Raw genomic sequence first — 17,242 nt, forward strand, 5'->3', positions numbered from 1 at the left:
GTGTTGAAATTGTTTTTTTATAGAGTTTATTCTGTTTCTTTGATAATTTAATTATTTCATCACTTACCCATGGCTTTTTATTTTTCCGTTTCAGCGGTTGCAATGGGGCGTAAATATCAAGAATTCTATTTAATTGATTATAAAAATTCATGCAACAGGTGTCAATGTTACTCTCATCCGTTATTGAATCCCATTTTTCAGAAGATAGAGCTTCCTTAATTAGGGAAATGTTTCTCTTATTTATGTTCCTTTTCAAAGTCAGAGTATCTGTAGTGACAAATCCTGTATTTTCTACAACTGTATAAATTGGATAATGATCTGAAAAGTCTGATATTATTATTCCATTATAACATTGTTGATTTAAGTTAAAAAATATATTATCTATTAGTGAAATTGAGTTATTAGTTATCCTAGTTGGTAAATCAATCAAAGGTAAGAAGTAATGCGACAAAAGTAAATTTTGAAAATCTTTGGAGGTTTTATCCATTAGATTAATGTTAAAATCTCCGACAATGAAAATTTTATCAAGTGGATTTAGACTATTTAGTATCGATTCAATTTTTTCTAAAAAAGACTCATATTTATAACTAGGTGGTCGATAGATGGCAATTATCTTGATCATGTTATGTAGTGAGGCTTGATGCAATTCAACTTTTCCCGCGAACCAACTTTTCCGTCCAGCCATAAGACTTTGGTGTAACTTGGAAATTTAGATTTCGGTGCTGCAAGTTTTAATTCTATCTGCCAACTTCTGACTGTTAGAGGAGGCGAATCTTTTTCACGTTTTTACAATCTTACAGTAAATGTTCTTCGAAGTTGCTTGCAGTCACGAAGTAGGTCTTTTTCACCACAATTCTGACATTTCGGTACGCTGTAAAGTTTTTCTTTCATAAACCATCCTTTGACCGGAACAATCCTCAGATACCTGGCGTTTCCTCGCATCATTTCTTGACGCCTGATTTGCTGACTCGAATGTACGACGTACACGCCACAGTATCCCTAAAGCTCCGTTTGTCTGCCAGCAGAAAGAATTGTTTGAGTTCCGGATCACGAAAAGTTTTGATGAATGTTTTCAGTGCAAATTTGTCCCGATGTTCCCAATAAATTGTTGGTATGGCAGCAGTCAATCGCTTGACTGTTAGCTGTTGTATGGACTCTCCAAATCGCTGTGTTCTGTTTCAAAACTAAGAATGATATATCTGATTTAGGTGTTTTTCACTGTAGCGTAAATTTACGGCAAAACTGCACTTAAAATGGTTTTCGATAGGAATTGTCTGGAGGACTTCTAGCACTAAATTTTGCCCTGCCAGTACAAAGGCGGTCATTCCACTGTTTTAAGCTAGGTCCAATAAATATTCAAAAAAAATTCGCCATTAAAAGCCGGAGGACTTTTACGCAGCATAATGAAGTCCAAAGAATTTTTATTACTTTTAATTAATTGATAATCAATCACTAGTTGCTACAAAAATTAACGGTGAATTAGCAAAAGCAAAATATTCAGCGGATTTTATTAAATACCGTATTTATTATGATCTTAATATATATATATATTAATATATATACATCTTTTTTATTTATCTTTTTCAATGTTAATTTGATCAGTTATTGATTCTTTTCAATCCAATTTTCTTATTTATCTAATTATCGTTTATCATATTTTATTTTTCTGATTCATAATTTCTTCTAGATTATACTTTACCTAATTTTATTTTTTCAAAGTCATTTTGTATTTTTATGAACTTCATGTATTTTTCAAAAATATTTTTTCAAGTTGTTATTTTCCTTTTTAAACATTTTAAGCTCTTTATCATTATATTTAAGCTTGATCCAATCTCTGCGTTTATCAAAGTTTAATTTTAAAAAAATAGTAAAAAATGATATTAATAAAATTAAACAAGTTGTAAAAAGCCAACACACTAAACATACAGATATTCACTCTCTTTCTCTTCATTTTCTTTTCTCCTAGATAGTCTACGTTTCTTTTTTTGTGAGTAACCCATATCATCATTCATTCTTTTTTTCTTATTACTTATTGTGCTACCATAATTTAACTGATAAGTATACTTGCAAACTTCACCGGAGTTGAGACTTGCATCATCATTTTCTTCAGTGCTTGTAAAAAAATCTAGTTTATCTGAAACTGAATATAAAAAAGAGCAAATGATTAAAATTAAAATCTCGATTATGTTCTGTATTATATGTAATAAATAATATCAGTTGCATATTAGCTCACTGTTAATCTATTGAATATTCTTTTAAGACACTTCATATTTTGCTCATCAACCTACAGTTTGCAATAGTAAAGAGCTGTTACCAAAACCTTATATACAATAAAACACTGGTTAGAGTTTAACAAGAATCCCCTCATTTCATTAAATTTCTTATGCATTCAGTTAAACTTTGATTCCTTTTATCATCACCAATAGAATTGTAAAAAATACTTGCTTTCCCTTATGCTTCCTAAAATTACTTTTATGTTTACTTTTTATTTGCAAAAATTCTTCTTACTAGCAAAATTTTTTATTAAAATAATTATTATTATATTATAAACCATCAGAATTAATTAAATTGGATGAAACTAATTAACTGAAACTTATGAAAAAAAAAACGAAAATAAAATTAGCAAAAATGAAGAAATCAAAGTGAGTTTTGAAATAACAAAGTTGAACCGTTGATAAATCCATTGTCAAGCGATACTGCATTTTCACAGTTTGCTCCAGTAAGTGAAACATCTCTAATTTGCAGACCATTAGTGTCGCTATTCATTACATCAACATCTTCATTGTCAGGCAAAACTAGTGTCGATAGAGAAGACACTTTGGATAGTTTGTTACTTTTTGTCGTCAGATCGTCATTCAAAATAGTGGACGATATAAGAGCTTTGTGTGATGCAATGTTGACATCTGATGTCCCACTTCCGTTGCAACCCTGAACTTCATCATTTTTGGCAACATTTGTTTTATCAAAAATATTATATTTGTTGTGATTGAAACTAGGAATTTTCTGTTCCATCATATTTAATTTTTTGTCATTTACATTAACGTCATAACAGAAATTTTTCTTACATGGTGTGGTTGGTATTTCAAAAGTTTGTGCTTTTTTTTCCAAATTAGAACAGATAGATGTAATATGTGACAGAGGAATTGAAACTTCAATTGGTTTGTTTTGAGCATGACAATTTGACATGTACTGATCAATGATATTCACAGTTGCATTGTCTGCTGTAACTATTTTGCATGTGTTTATAGGATTATAGAGACTAAAAACATTATTGTTATGGCCACATTCATTTGTTAGATCATTGCTAAAATTTTCTTCACAATCAAATTCAAGTTGATTGTGACAGTCAGCTTCATTATTTTCTTCAAAATGCAATATTGATGGCATAACTTGTTTTTCCAGTGTCGGAGTTGGCAGTATTAACAAGTTATTAAGAAACGTAGTGTCCAAAAAACTACTGGGAAGATTAGATGACGTAGTTTCTGAGTGGGCAAGTGTATCAGGAACAATTTTGAGAGGATTTAATGGTGATGGGCAGGTAAATGACTCATTTGCAAAATTCGATTGAACAAACATTTCACTATTTATAACGGATATAGTCGTAGATCTGACTTCATTTTGGTTTTCCTCCTGTGAAGAGTTTTGCAGATGTGAAGGAACCTCTGATGAAAAATCATCATGAGGTGAGCGATTAATTACAACATTATCATTACAAATGCATGTTTTGTAGTTTAGGGGCAGCTCTTTATTATTTACATTCTTTGCCAACCCACGACCACTGAAAACATATTCATCAACAGATACCGTTTGGGTGCCAGCATCTTTTCTATGTAAGAAAGCATCATCTGTTTGACACGTTTTGTGGTCAGTTGATAAACGCAAGTTGATAACGTCATCAGTTTGAATCTCAACATCGATTGAAACACTCCTTTTGCCCACTGATTCAATAATATCACTACATTGACACTGTACACTGGCATCAAGCCCCACAACTTTTTTATTTATCGCTGGTGGGTTCTTATGATCAACCTGAGAGATAGATTCCAAACCTCCGGAAGCTGGGGTTAAAGGTATTTAATCCAAAACATGAAAATATATATAATTATACATATACTATATATATATATATATATATATATATATATATATATATATATATATCTCTATGTAACCACTTTACTTTTTAAATTTTTCCCACACATTTTTACATTTAAACTCTCACTAGCTCCTTACACAAAATGTATACATATACTATCACTAAAGATTTTCCAATCATTTAAAACAAATTTCTTTTCAGTTGGCAACCAGTTAGGGTTAGTCAGTCTAGAATTTGTGGTGAGTGAGATAGAGATGACATGAAAAGATGAAGCTTCAACTCGCAGCAAAAGATCAGCAATAAAACATGAACAAAAAAGACATCTGTTTAAGGCATATAAATACATCATACAAAACTATCAGAGAAAAGGTTAAAATAATGACTTTTTATTGGTGATTATTAATGAACCAATTGAAAAATTAATAAACAGATATATACAAAAATGAAACGGTTTAGACATATAAAAAAATACGTTAAACAAAAATTATGCAAAAAAATGAACAGTAAATAATATAATATTATTTCATTAATATTTATTACATTGGACTTATTATCAGCATTTCTTAAGTGATGTATGCAAACCTCTATTTGCATCATCTCACTGACTGTCACATACTTCAAAGTGTTTGTTATAACAAATAAGAAAAAAAAAAAAAATTTTAAACCTAATTGTCTAAAATGATGTTCATGATGTGCCAATTTCATGGGGATGTAGTCATTTTTGCACCTGGCTAGTGCCACATCTGTACTTCCATAAAATTAATTATTATTATTATAATCATTATAATCATCATCGTTATTATTTTTCTTATTTAAATGAAAAGCAGTGATGACTGGCTATTATGATTATGATTTTAATTGAAAAAATTATTTTCTATTAATCATTGATTTTTATGCATTTGATGAAAAATAAGATAAGTTCCCATTATTATTATTACTACAAATTCTGCTTACTAGTTCATACAATTACCAACCTAAGCAAGAAACTTCAGTTCTCTGTTTAATTGCAGTATTTGATACTGAATGGCAATATGTCAATGCTTTATTGGATAGCCACCCATCAGCTACATCTGTCACAACGTTTTTATTTAACAAAACATCAATTTGATCTTTCTGCACGGGATCAGATCCAATATTTGATTCCTTAATGTTTTCTGTAGAAGACAAAACTGACTGATCAAGTGCCATCAAAGCGCTTTTCTTCTTTTTGTAGTATCGACGTTTGCAAAATGTTGAATATGACGAGGATAACAAATGTTTGTTTGAACTAAGTTTTTCAATATCCTGTGGCACTTTTTTATGATTAATTGGTACATTTAAGTTATGTTTAATTGATTTTAATTTGGGATACGACTTGCAAAATATTCTGGCTAAAAGTGTCTCATCATCTGGTTTGATAGGCTTTGGAGTTGAACAGCTTGCCGTTTCAGATAAGTGCAACTGATCAAATGAGTTAGACACGCATTCAAAAATTTTATTTGATGAACAGTTTTGACTGGTTGTATTTTCTTGGTCATTACAATTTAATCTAGTAGTATCAAAATATTTAACAACGCCTTGATTCTGACTCTCAATAAAGCATATTTTATCGTTGGTCTTTGTTATAACATCTACAGCACAAATATTTTCATTATTTTTAGTATTTTTAATATTATCAAGTTTGTATGTATTTATAGATGAATTATCTGAAATATTGTTGAATATAACTTTATTTTTTACGTTTGTATCAGCGGACATCTTGCATAACATATCAACTCCTGATGTTTCAGAAGGTGATGTTTTGGCTGGTGTATATGTTGAAGAATTAGGTGACGTTGTTAGCATTATAGCATGTTTGGCCTCTGTAGTTACATTACATGTTGATGAGATTGGTGATTTTAAAGCATCCTTCAAAGATGATGATGAAGGAACTGATGACGATGATGCAATTTGTGTTGCTGAATTATTACATTTATTTGTCAGCACTGACGAATGATGGGACCTAATTGGAACATCGATAGTACTTGTGACAAGTGATGCCAGTGAAACGATTGTTGCAGCAGGCCCAACACTGCCATCATCATTTAATTCTATAAAATTATTTTGCAGCTTTGACTTTACATTATGCTTATAAACATTGGCAGACACTATTTTATTACAGTGGACATTATTAATAGTATTTTTATCAACCAGAATATTAAGACCTTCAGAAACATAATGCTTATTTTCAAAAGAACTTACACAATAAACTGAATTCTTGTTCAAATGATTATTCTCATCTTTTAAACATTCTTTTGTAGGTGACTGATCAGACTTCTTTAAAACTTCATCAAACGAATCTGGGTTTTTATTTTTTACTGTTAGCTTAATAAATTCACTGGATTTTTTAGCAATCGATTTCAATGTCTTTTTATCATGCACGGTTTTACCTGTCTGCAAATTAAAATGTTCAGTTAAATTTTCCTTCAAAAAATTTATTTTGGGTATAATTTTTTTAACATCTGAAAACGACGGTGAGCCTATGTTGTTAGAAACATCATTGCCAAAAAACTCTTCTTTCAGTTTTTCAAGGATGCAATTTCTGAAAGTTTCCATTTTTGATAAAACAGCGGAATCAACATTTTTATTTTTTAGCCTTTCAATGTAGTCACTATTGACATCACAAGCACTGCCAGTAGATTTCTCTGTAGATTTTTTCACTTTATTCTTTGAACCTTTAGGGCGACCTCTTTTAGCTTTGCCAGCAACAACATTCATTTTGGTACATTTACAGTTCAGTTTGAAAAAATATTTATTTTGGTAGCATTACTGTAAGCAAAAAAAATTAAAAATATATATATATATATAACATATGCCCAAACATATATATATATGTATATAAATATATATATATATATATTAATGTATATATACAAAATTAAAAAATATATATATATGATATAATATATGTTATGTTACAATATATGCACAAACATGTATATATATATATATATGTGTATATATATATATATATATATATATATATTTATATATATATATATTGGTACGAGATTCTCAGCGATATTTTTAGGTACGAGGTTCTCAGCGATATTCATTAAATATTTTTGTCCATTTTGCGTTGATTAGCTTTTTACCAATAGATTCAACCTTTCTATTTGGATTAAATCAAATTTATTAAACAGTTGTGTCATAGTGCGCTCACGCCAAAACAACGTTGTAAGCCGCACTATGACACAACTGTTTAATAAATATGATTTAACCCAAATAAGAAAAGTTGAATCTATTGGTAAAAAGCTAATCAACGCAAAATGGGCAAAATATGTATTTGTTTCTGCCATTTTCACCTTTTTAATCAACCTGTACCTTCTTTCTGGCTCTTATTCATTAGCTTTCAAAAAAGCCCTATTCTGAAAAAAGTACATTGAACAAAAATAAACTTTCAAGTTATCAGCCTGTGTCGAATCTTGCATTTTTGTTTAAAGTTGTTGAATGCATAGTCTTTCAGCAACTTGTCACTCACTTAAACACCAATAATTTTATTCCAATTTACCAATCAGGTTATCATCAGTTCCATTCGACTGAGATGGCTTTATTGGATGTTTGTTCTAATTTATATTCCTCCACAGATGCTCAGAATGTGTCGTTGCTTGCTCTTTTAGATATGAACTCTGCTATTGATTGTGTTGATCACTCATTACTTTTACGCAGGCTCCAATATTCATTTGGAGTATCAGGTGTTGTTCTTCAATGGATTGAATTATATCTTTCTGGTTATAAAAAACAGGTTTTGGTCAGATCTAATTTGACACATGTTGAAGCTATATCATACAGTGTTCCCCAAGGTCGGTTCTCGGCCCCCTCCTGTTTGTGTTGTACACTGCAGATGTTTTCAAAATGATTAACAGATATAACTTGAAACACCACGAATTTGCTGATGATATTCAAATCACTGCTAGTGTCCCTTTTGTTGTTTTGAAGATCTGGTCTGTAGATTCAGATCATGTCTCTCAGAAATTAATGAATGGATGACGGCAAATAGACTTAAATTGAATCAAAAACTCAGTTTTTACAGGTTGGCACTTGGCAACAATTGGAAAAAATGAACATTGAGCCTATAAGACTTGGCAATTCTGACATTGAATTTTACACATCAATACACAATCTAGGATTTTTTTTCGATAATAACATGTCTCAACGTCCATACAAAGGCAGTTTCAAAAGAATGCTCTGGACAATAGCGCAAGTTTAGGCGTATCAAATGATCTTTAAGCAAGCATACTCTTCAATGCCTTGTTCATTCCTTTATCCACTCAAAAATAGACTATTGCAATAGTCTATATTACGACCTATCTGTTGTAAACATGGCTAAACTGCCGTCTATTTATTGCATTGTCTTAGTAAAGTGCTACATCCTACCTCGGGGAACCGGGTCTCTGGACACAAAACGAAGATTGATTGATCTTAGTAAAGTGTTACACAATGTACTGCAATAATATAATCGTTAGCACCTCTGAGATCTTTTTAAAGGACACTTACAAACATACCAATAATAATAATATACAATGGAAATTTTTTGTCAGAAAAGCCATGGTATTTACCTCGGACCTAGTAAGTTACACAGCACACTGTGGTAATTATCAATTATCAATCAACAAAATTTTTACCATATTTTACAGCAGATCTAGTAAACTTTCATGAATATATTTTATATATGCAGTATTTATTAGCTTATTGCAGACAACGTGAATGATATTTCCATGGCTATCGCTATGGTATAATTTATAATTATGACATGGGTTATTTTAACAAATAGATAATAGTAGCATTTTAGTTAGATTCATCATTATTTATAAATAATTTATAATAAAATAATGATTGTTTTTAATTAAATTAATTAATTAATTAACATAAAAATATATTATAATAATAATTTATTATTATTATATAATAAATTATAAATTAGGTGGAATATCACTAAAACGTCAAATCAATATTTAAGATGAATTATTTAAACAAAAAATAAAAACCTCATCAATCAACACAATAATAATGTAACTTTCAGTAAAAAATAAAAATAATCTTCCTGACCGGGTGAAACAATTTCACCAACATTAGCGTTACGTTGATACGAAGGTAATGTCCGCAACGAACATTCAGCAACAAATTATCAGTTCAGCAACGAATTGGGTTAAACTAACAGTTCAACTAGCTAAATAATTGTGTTAAGTATTTTCCAATTGTGAATTGTTATAATATAATTATTACACTTAATTTTACTATTGATAATTGTTTAAAACTCAAAAATTTGTACCTTATTCACATTTTTTATTTTTACTACTTTAATTGACGTCATGTAATACGCGATTCTGTTATTTGATAGTTTAATTGTTTTGACATCAATCTAGAATATTGATAAAAATTTATCAATTTTAATAATGGCTGAACTTTTTATACAATTGTTCGTCAGCGTATCTCACACAAAAAATTATAATTTTGAAAATTACAACAATTCTTGTTTAATTAATTAACTCTTTTTATATGTTTTCATTTGCGTGACTTCATGCGCGTACTTCTATAGTTATACCATTGAATTATATTATTCCATGAGTTATACAGATGAAGTTTATTTTTATATAGTTAATTTATCAATAACTATTAGTATTATAATTCGACATTACTATTATTCTTTTAATTTGAGGGGTATAAGTTTTTTTAGTCTTTATTATTGCAGCTCTAGATACGCAGAACCACTTACAATGTTACAAATATATATCTTTTATTATGTTCTTCATATCTTATCAAATATCAAATCAATATTTGAAGCAGCCATCTTCGCCACAAAGGCTGTTTTATCCTTTTCACACTACGTACACCTGTATTTTATGTGCACGCGCAAGCACAGCATTATATACGCTGAGTACCTATATGATAGCCATTGAGATGTTTGACTCACCTGGCATTTGAACTACTGGGCCATCTAGCCGGCCAACATGCATCTACCCATTTATCAACCTCAAAAAGATGGACGGCTGGGTTAGCCGGGGGTCGGCTATTTGAATGAACCCGTAGAAACTGCAGAATTCGAACCTGGGTCGTTGGAGTGGTAGACGGATACGCTAACCACTCGTGTGTTATGTTATGTTATAATTTGAAGCAGAAAGGGAAATCACCAATTTTTAAATGATTTTGAATCAAAATAAAAAGTGAATATACTATAATTTTAAATAATTTTATTTAATTCATAGCCAACCTTAATCGTAATTACAGTTACCTACTAATAAAAAGAACGTTTCGAACGATAATAATTCAGTTGAGTTCCATTTCAATAGGTGTTCAAATTGATGCTTGGTCTTCCGCTAAATTGAACTCTTTTGGTTCGGCTGCAAACATCACTGTAGTTAAATTGTAGAATAATTTGTCTGTAACATTCTAGAATCTTATCACTTAAATTTTGAACGTTGCTCAAATCTTATCTTTTTATTCAAAATTGTTCAATGTGATTAACAGTTAACATTGTACCTGCGATATTAAGGAAAACCACTCTAATTGTTTTTTAATATTAACAATAATGATAAGTTAGCTAATTAGATGAAAAGGTTTGGCGTAATTGATTATGTTTTGTTTAAATGTACATTAAAAAAAAACTATCCTGTCAGGATCTTCCTGCTTGTCAAACTTTATCGCGTTTATCTCGCTTTGTGACTATTTTGTCAGGGAACCCAAGTTACAATTATACATATATTTATTTATTTAAAATAAGAATTCAATTTTATCTGCGAATTTAAAATTGATTTAAGGCTGCTATTAACCAACATTTTTTAGCAAATTTATTTTCCAGTGTACCATCGATTTTAACGCATGTTGATGAGACTTGGTAAAAAATTTTGAAAATAAACCAATGTGTTTTTAGTTGAAATACTTGGATAGGCAATCAAGTAAAAATGTTTTTGTTGGACAATTTAAAATTTTCTTTATAATTTCTTCTTCACTATATTTCTGGAAAGATTAGAAACTCGTTGCTTATCTCAATCCTTTTCTCAAAAAAAGATGATTTGTTTCTAGCCGTTGCATCTCGAACACGTTCAATTTTATCTTCGAAAAATTTCAGAAAACCATCACTAGTGTGCACCGTTTCAGTTTTATCACCCTATTGTCAACTAAATCTTATCTTTGCAAAGTAGTTTATTTAGTGCATTCTATAATTGTTTCGGTCTATTTCTATCCTCATCAATTAAATTTGACCAAAAACAGTTCTTTTTTAGCCAAAACTAATTTTTGTTTTCAGCGAACTAAACCATTTATTTTTTCATCACTTGACATTGATTTTTTATAACTTCTTTCAAGCTTTTTACAGAGCTATTTATGCTGCCGACATTTATTATCATACCATGGCACACAGAATCACGACGACACTTTACTCTGTGTAGCGGTGCAACTATATCTAAAATCCTTTTTATTTCATTTTCAAATAGATCAAACAAATTGTCAGCATACATACCTGAACCTGCTTTACCAATCGGCAAACCGATAACCAACGAGATAAATTTTTCTTCATCAATATGTTTCCACAATCTGATTATTCTGTAGTATTTACTGAAGCGTTTTCTTCTAAAAAGGCTTTAACCAACCCATGGTCAGAATATATTCTACTTGGATAAACCATTACATCAGAAATATACAAACTATTACAAGTGATTCTTTTAAACTATGAGTAGGCTGGTCAACCCAATTCTTCAAACGAAAATCATCAAATAATTCCATCAGTGATCTGGCATGCGGACATTCTTGTCTATCAACACGAACATTGGAATCACCAACCAAAACAAGATCTGAGACCAAAAACGACATATTATCAAGAATACATCTAAGTTTCTTAAAAGAAAGCAGTTGTGATGGGCATCGATCCAGGTCTATATATGGCCAACAGACCAAATTCATTTTTAATGTGATTGCCCCAAACGTAGTTAATGACGTTAAGTCAAATTGTTTGTGCCTAAACCTCTTACTAAAATAAATTATCTATCAACCATGATATAGATCGTATTTTCTAACATAATCAACACAACTGTACCCGTCACCGTCAGGCATTGCAGATTTTACAGAAATAACATTTTGATCCACATGCCATGTTTCAGTTAGCACTAATACATCCAGTTCATCAACCAACTAATATATATGCAAACGTTGTTGGAAATCGGTACCCATTTGGAATTAAGTAGTTTTTTAATGCTAGACTCAACAAACATAGTTTTTTCCGCACTTATTTATTTAAAAGTTGCATTGTACAGAAATAACATTTTGATCCACATGCCATGTTTCAGTTAGCGCTAATACATCTAGTCCATCAACCAAGCAAACGTTGTTGGAAATCGGTACCCATTTGGAGTTTAGTTTTTTAATGCTAGACTCAACAAACGTAGTTTTTTTCGCTCTTATTTGTTCAAAAGTTGCATTGTAACATGACTAACAGAAAGCCATCTTCAAAGCCTTAAATAAGTGTAAATTATTACGAACATAGTTTAATAAAATAAAATATTAAATATATAATAAAATATTAAAGTGTATATATATATATATATGTTGGTAATAGACCATAATTTTTACAATATTCTATAAATTCTACCGAATGTTTGGCGTTAATATGTTTGTAGTTCGTTTTTTCGATTTTTCTCACTAAAGTTTTTTGGTGAACGTTTAGTTTATTAAAATTCAAAATAAACTTATTTTTCGAATTCATGCTGCAAATAAGGCCATATTTCGATTCCGAATGAATCATCATCAGTACTCCTTGCTGTATATATAGGGAAATATTGACTTTGTCAAGATGAACTTTGACGTTGTAAAAATTAACTTTGGTGTTGTAAAATTGAACTTTGATGCCAATTAGGTGTCAGGTTTCTTAATTTCTAAATATATATAATTATATATATATGTATAATATATATACGGTCAAGCATTAGAAAAACCGAACAGGAAGCTAACTAACACGGAACATGCTGTAATTTTCATCAAGGGTTGACTCGTGTAAATTTTTTGGCATTATTTCTTCAAATTTGTCTTGGTTTCCTCACATTAAACATATTTTGTGTAAATTAACAAAAAATTTGGGCCTTATCTATTGTTTGAGATTTAACTTTTCTCGATTCATCTTGATCACTCCGTATCACTCTCTCATTCTACCTTATATGATTTATTTTATTTCTATCTTGGTTTCAGCTCTTAAATCTAATCTTTATGTTTTGACCCTAGCTCAAAATTTTTTCATTTGTATTCTTTTTAAATGAAGCTCATGTTTTTCAAAATATATAAATTTGGTTACTGCCAATCTCTTTTTAATGAACTGGTTTTATTTAAAAATACTAGACGTAAATTCTTTTGACATAACTCAGATTTTTACCTTCCTTAACCTAGATCAAATTTTTTTTGGTCATATTCAATGCGTCTCTAGGATACCTTACCGATGAGTGTGAAAAACTCTCCCTCGTATGGTCCCTTCAAAAAATCGATTCATCTGCTCACTCTAACTATTTTAACACTCGTCGATTATTCTTATTAGCTTAGTTAACTTCTATTAAGAAGTTGTTAAATTTTTGTTAAACTTAATGTTATTTCTGTTGAATTTAGTTAAATTATTTGTTATATTTTGGTGTATCTTTTGCTTGCTTTGTTTCATTTCACAGTTTTGGTTAGGGTGGACAGTACATACATTATATCTTGATACCTTGTGCATTTTGCTAATTTAATTTTTTCAGTATATCATATTTATACATACAAAGAGAAAAAAAACGAAAATTTTGGTTTTACATCCTGCGCATCCATATAAAAGTATTTATTATTATTTGTAGTATTATGTTATTCACTCCAATGACATTATTCATTTATTTACTCCACATTATGCCCATATAACACCATGCGCATGTTGCATATGTTTGTAGTTATAATGTAAAACACTTACATAACAAATCAATTTATAATTAAAAATAAATGAATGAACATATGATAAATAAATAAAAATAATAAATGATTGAGTGAATGAGTGAACGAATGAATAAATAAAAAATAAATAATAATAATTGCACATATAATAAGTAAATAAACAAACAAATAAATTTATGAATGATTATATATATATATATATATATATAATATATATAATACAATGTATATAAAAATTTTTAACATATAACATACAAAAATTTATTATATTCACTTACGTATATGTATAGTATATAACATTGGCAAGCTCATATGAATCGAACGTAGGCGTGCTTATATGCATGGATGCAGTAAATATATATAAATGACATTTAGTCTCAAAGAGTGGCAAGGCTTATCTAGAAGTTTTGACGTTTTTTAGAAACTTTTAGAAGTCATTTTCTTACCAGCGTTGAATTAATTTTTTGTCATTGTACGTAAGTTAATTAGAACGCGTCACGCCCGATTTCGGTTTTAGATATGTTTGTAAACCGTCTATATTCCATCATTAATTTAAATTGAATAATGATAATACTATTATTATAACATATAATAGTATATAATAATATATATTATATATAATATAATTATTAATATAATAATTTAAATATCAAAGAGTTAATAATTATACTTAATATATTATCTATATAATATCATGATATTTTAATATATTTTAATATATATATATATATATATATATTATAATAGTATTAATAGTATTTAGTAGGTAATAGATATTAATAGGTAAAAAGTGATTATGAATACGCGCATAGAGCACGATTTCATTATTTCGTAATTAAATTAAATTTTTTTTATTTATAAATTGATTCATTTTTTTTTAAATTTATAGAATCTCATTATTTACTAGATTGTTTTTTATTGGCTATTTATTAAAATTACTAAAATATTATTATTTCGTAAAATATAATTTAGTCTTGAAAAACATATACATCATCGAAGCGCCAATCATTTCCACCAGAGCAACAAATTATCACATCTCATTTTAGTAAATTCTTGTCGAAGATAAAAATAGGGTTGGCGAATGATGTTTTGTTCTGTATTTTAAAAAATTGTCCACACCGCTGCTCGTTTGTTGAAGATATCGATGTTTGACGTCCAACTTGTAAGGTTATCATTTCGTTCATTTCTCCAAAGCAAAATATGATAACGGTTGTCTATTTATATAAATAGTTTAATATTTTCCATGGACACTTAATACTTCTGTTTTAAGTGTCGGAACGTAAAAATAGATACTGCAGTGGCAGGCAATGAACCCATTAAATCTCGTTTTACCTTTGTGTGAATCTCTGACAAACAAACCAACAAACAAATAAATATTATAATTTTTATTAATCAAAATAGCTAGTGATAAACATGCTACAACGAGTTGTTGTTTACAACAATGTTTTGAAATAAATTCATGTTTTGAAAATAGAAAATTAGAGAAATTTATGAAAAATGCAGTGGTTGGGGATAAGTTGCGAAGTATTTTCAGAGAAGCATTGGTTAGAAATAAGTTGAAAATTTTGTTCATTGGATGGGAAGCAACAGTTGTTAATCAGAAATCGCGACGCTGAATCATCTTGTATTACAGGAATCGCATGTCAACTGCATACAAAATAGATGAAGCTATATTATCAATAAAAATGTCACACCAACCAACCCAATTAGTAAAGTTAAACTCCGAATTTATTACCACAATAAAAAACGTCTCACCTGTGTTAAAGCGTAATCACGTAATATATTAATTTAATTGCTCCTTTGACGGCTGTGCACGTCAACATGACTCATATATCGGGATTACTACTACCTCACTGACTGCATAAACAGAGTGGTGCTATCAAATCTCATTTGGACTCAACACAATCAATCACTATAAGCCGTGAAATCCTCGACAGTAACACCAAAGTAATATACCAGAACAGCAACTACACGCTTCTTAAAATTGCAGAAGCAGTCCTAATTGACATCAATAAACCAAAAATAAATATACAACAAAAAATGACAACCTCACTCCCAACCCGGCGCTTAATCAACAATGAAAACAAAGAAGTAATAAAAACTAGCATTGTAAATAGTGACAAAGAAGAATATGATGCTATCAATGAAGAAAAGGAAACCAACGAAGATGGACCAGCCAATAAAGAAACCTGACACCTAATTTCCATCTAAGTTCAATTTCACAAAGTGAATATTTCCCTATATAAATCAACTAGCACTGATGATGATTCATTCGGGATCGAAATATGGATAAGTTTATTTTGAATTTTAATAAACTAAACGTTCTCCAAAAAACTTTAGTGAGAAAAATCGAAAAAACGAACTACAAGCATATTAACGGCAAACATTCGATATAGAATATTGTAAAAATTATGGTCTATTACCAACACACACACACACACCCACACACACACACACACACACACACACACACACACAGACACACACACACACACACACATATACATATATATATATATGTATATAATATATATATTTATATATTATATTTATATATATATATATTATATATATATAATGTATATATATATATAATATTTATATATATATAATATATATATAATATATATATAATACATATAATATATATATATATATATATATATTTTGGTTTAGACTATCATAAATAAAATTGTTTATAAAGATCACTGCGTCTTGGGCATTATTCAACTTGTAGTTTAGTTTCTCAATTTTTCTAACGAGAATTTTATCATCTTGATGAAGTTTATTAAGGTTAAATAAAAAACTTTTAATATTTGAAATTTTTGAAAAACATTATTTATAACGTTATTACTACAGAAAAGCTCTTTTCGGCATCAACTACCATCATAAGTATAGTTATACAGTGTTGTTCCGTTTTTGTGTCTTTCTTGCCTATAAGCTAAAATATTGTCAATATATATATATATATACATATATATATATATATATATATTTATATATATATATATATATATATATATATATATATATGGTCTATTACCAATATATATATATATATATATATACATATATATTTAGGAACGAGGTTTTCAGAAATGCAAATTTCATTGAAATTGTTTGCCCATTTTGCATTAATTAACTTCTTTATAAGACATTCAACGAGGCGGTATTGTTTGAGTTCATATTTATCTAAAACTGGAATAAAGCTAACAGCGCTGTTTCGGCGTA

General features: G+C 29.2%; 1 protein-coding gene across 1 annotated transcript; it reads right to left on the reverse strand.

Annotated features, from left to right (window-relative positions):
• Positions 1-2,637: 2,637 nt before the first annotated feature.
• HELRODRAFT_166944 (hypothetical protein) lies at positions 2,638-6,832 on the reverse strand (the record flags this gene model as incomplete). Its single annotated transcript, XM_009012107.1, has 3 exons — positions 2,638-4,058; positions 4,762-4,839; positions 5,071-6,832. 3 exons carry the CDS (start codon positions 6,830-6,832, stop codon positions 2,638-2,640), a joined length of 3,261 nt encoding a protein of 1,086 aa, XP_009010355.1.
• Positions 6,833-17,242: the final 10,410 nt, after the last annotated feature.

The sequence above is a fragment of the Helobdella robusta genome (genome assembly GCF_000326865.2).
Source record: "Helobdella robusta unplaced genomic scaffold HELROscaffold_10, whole genome shotgun sequence".
Taxonomy (NCBI): Eukaryota; Metazoa; Annelida; class Clitellata; order Rhynchobdellida; family Glossiphoniidae; genus Helobdella; species Helobdella robusta.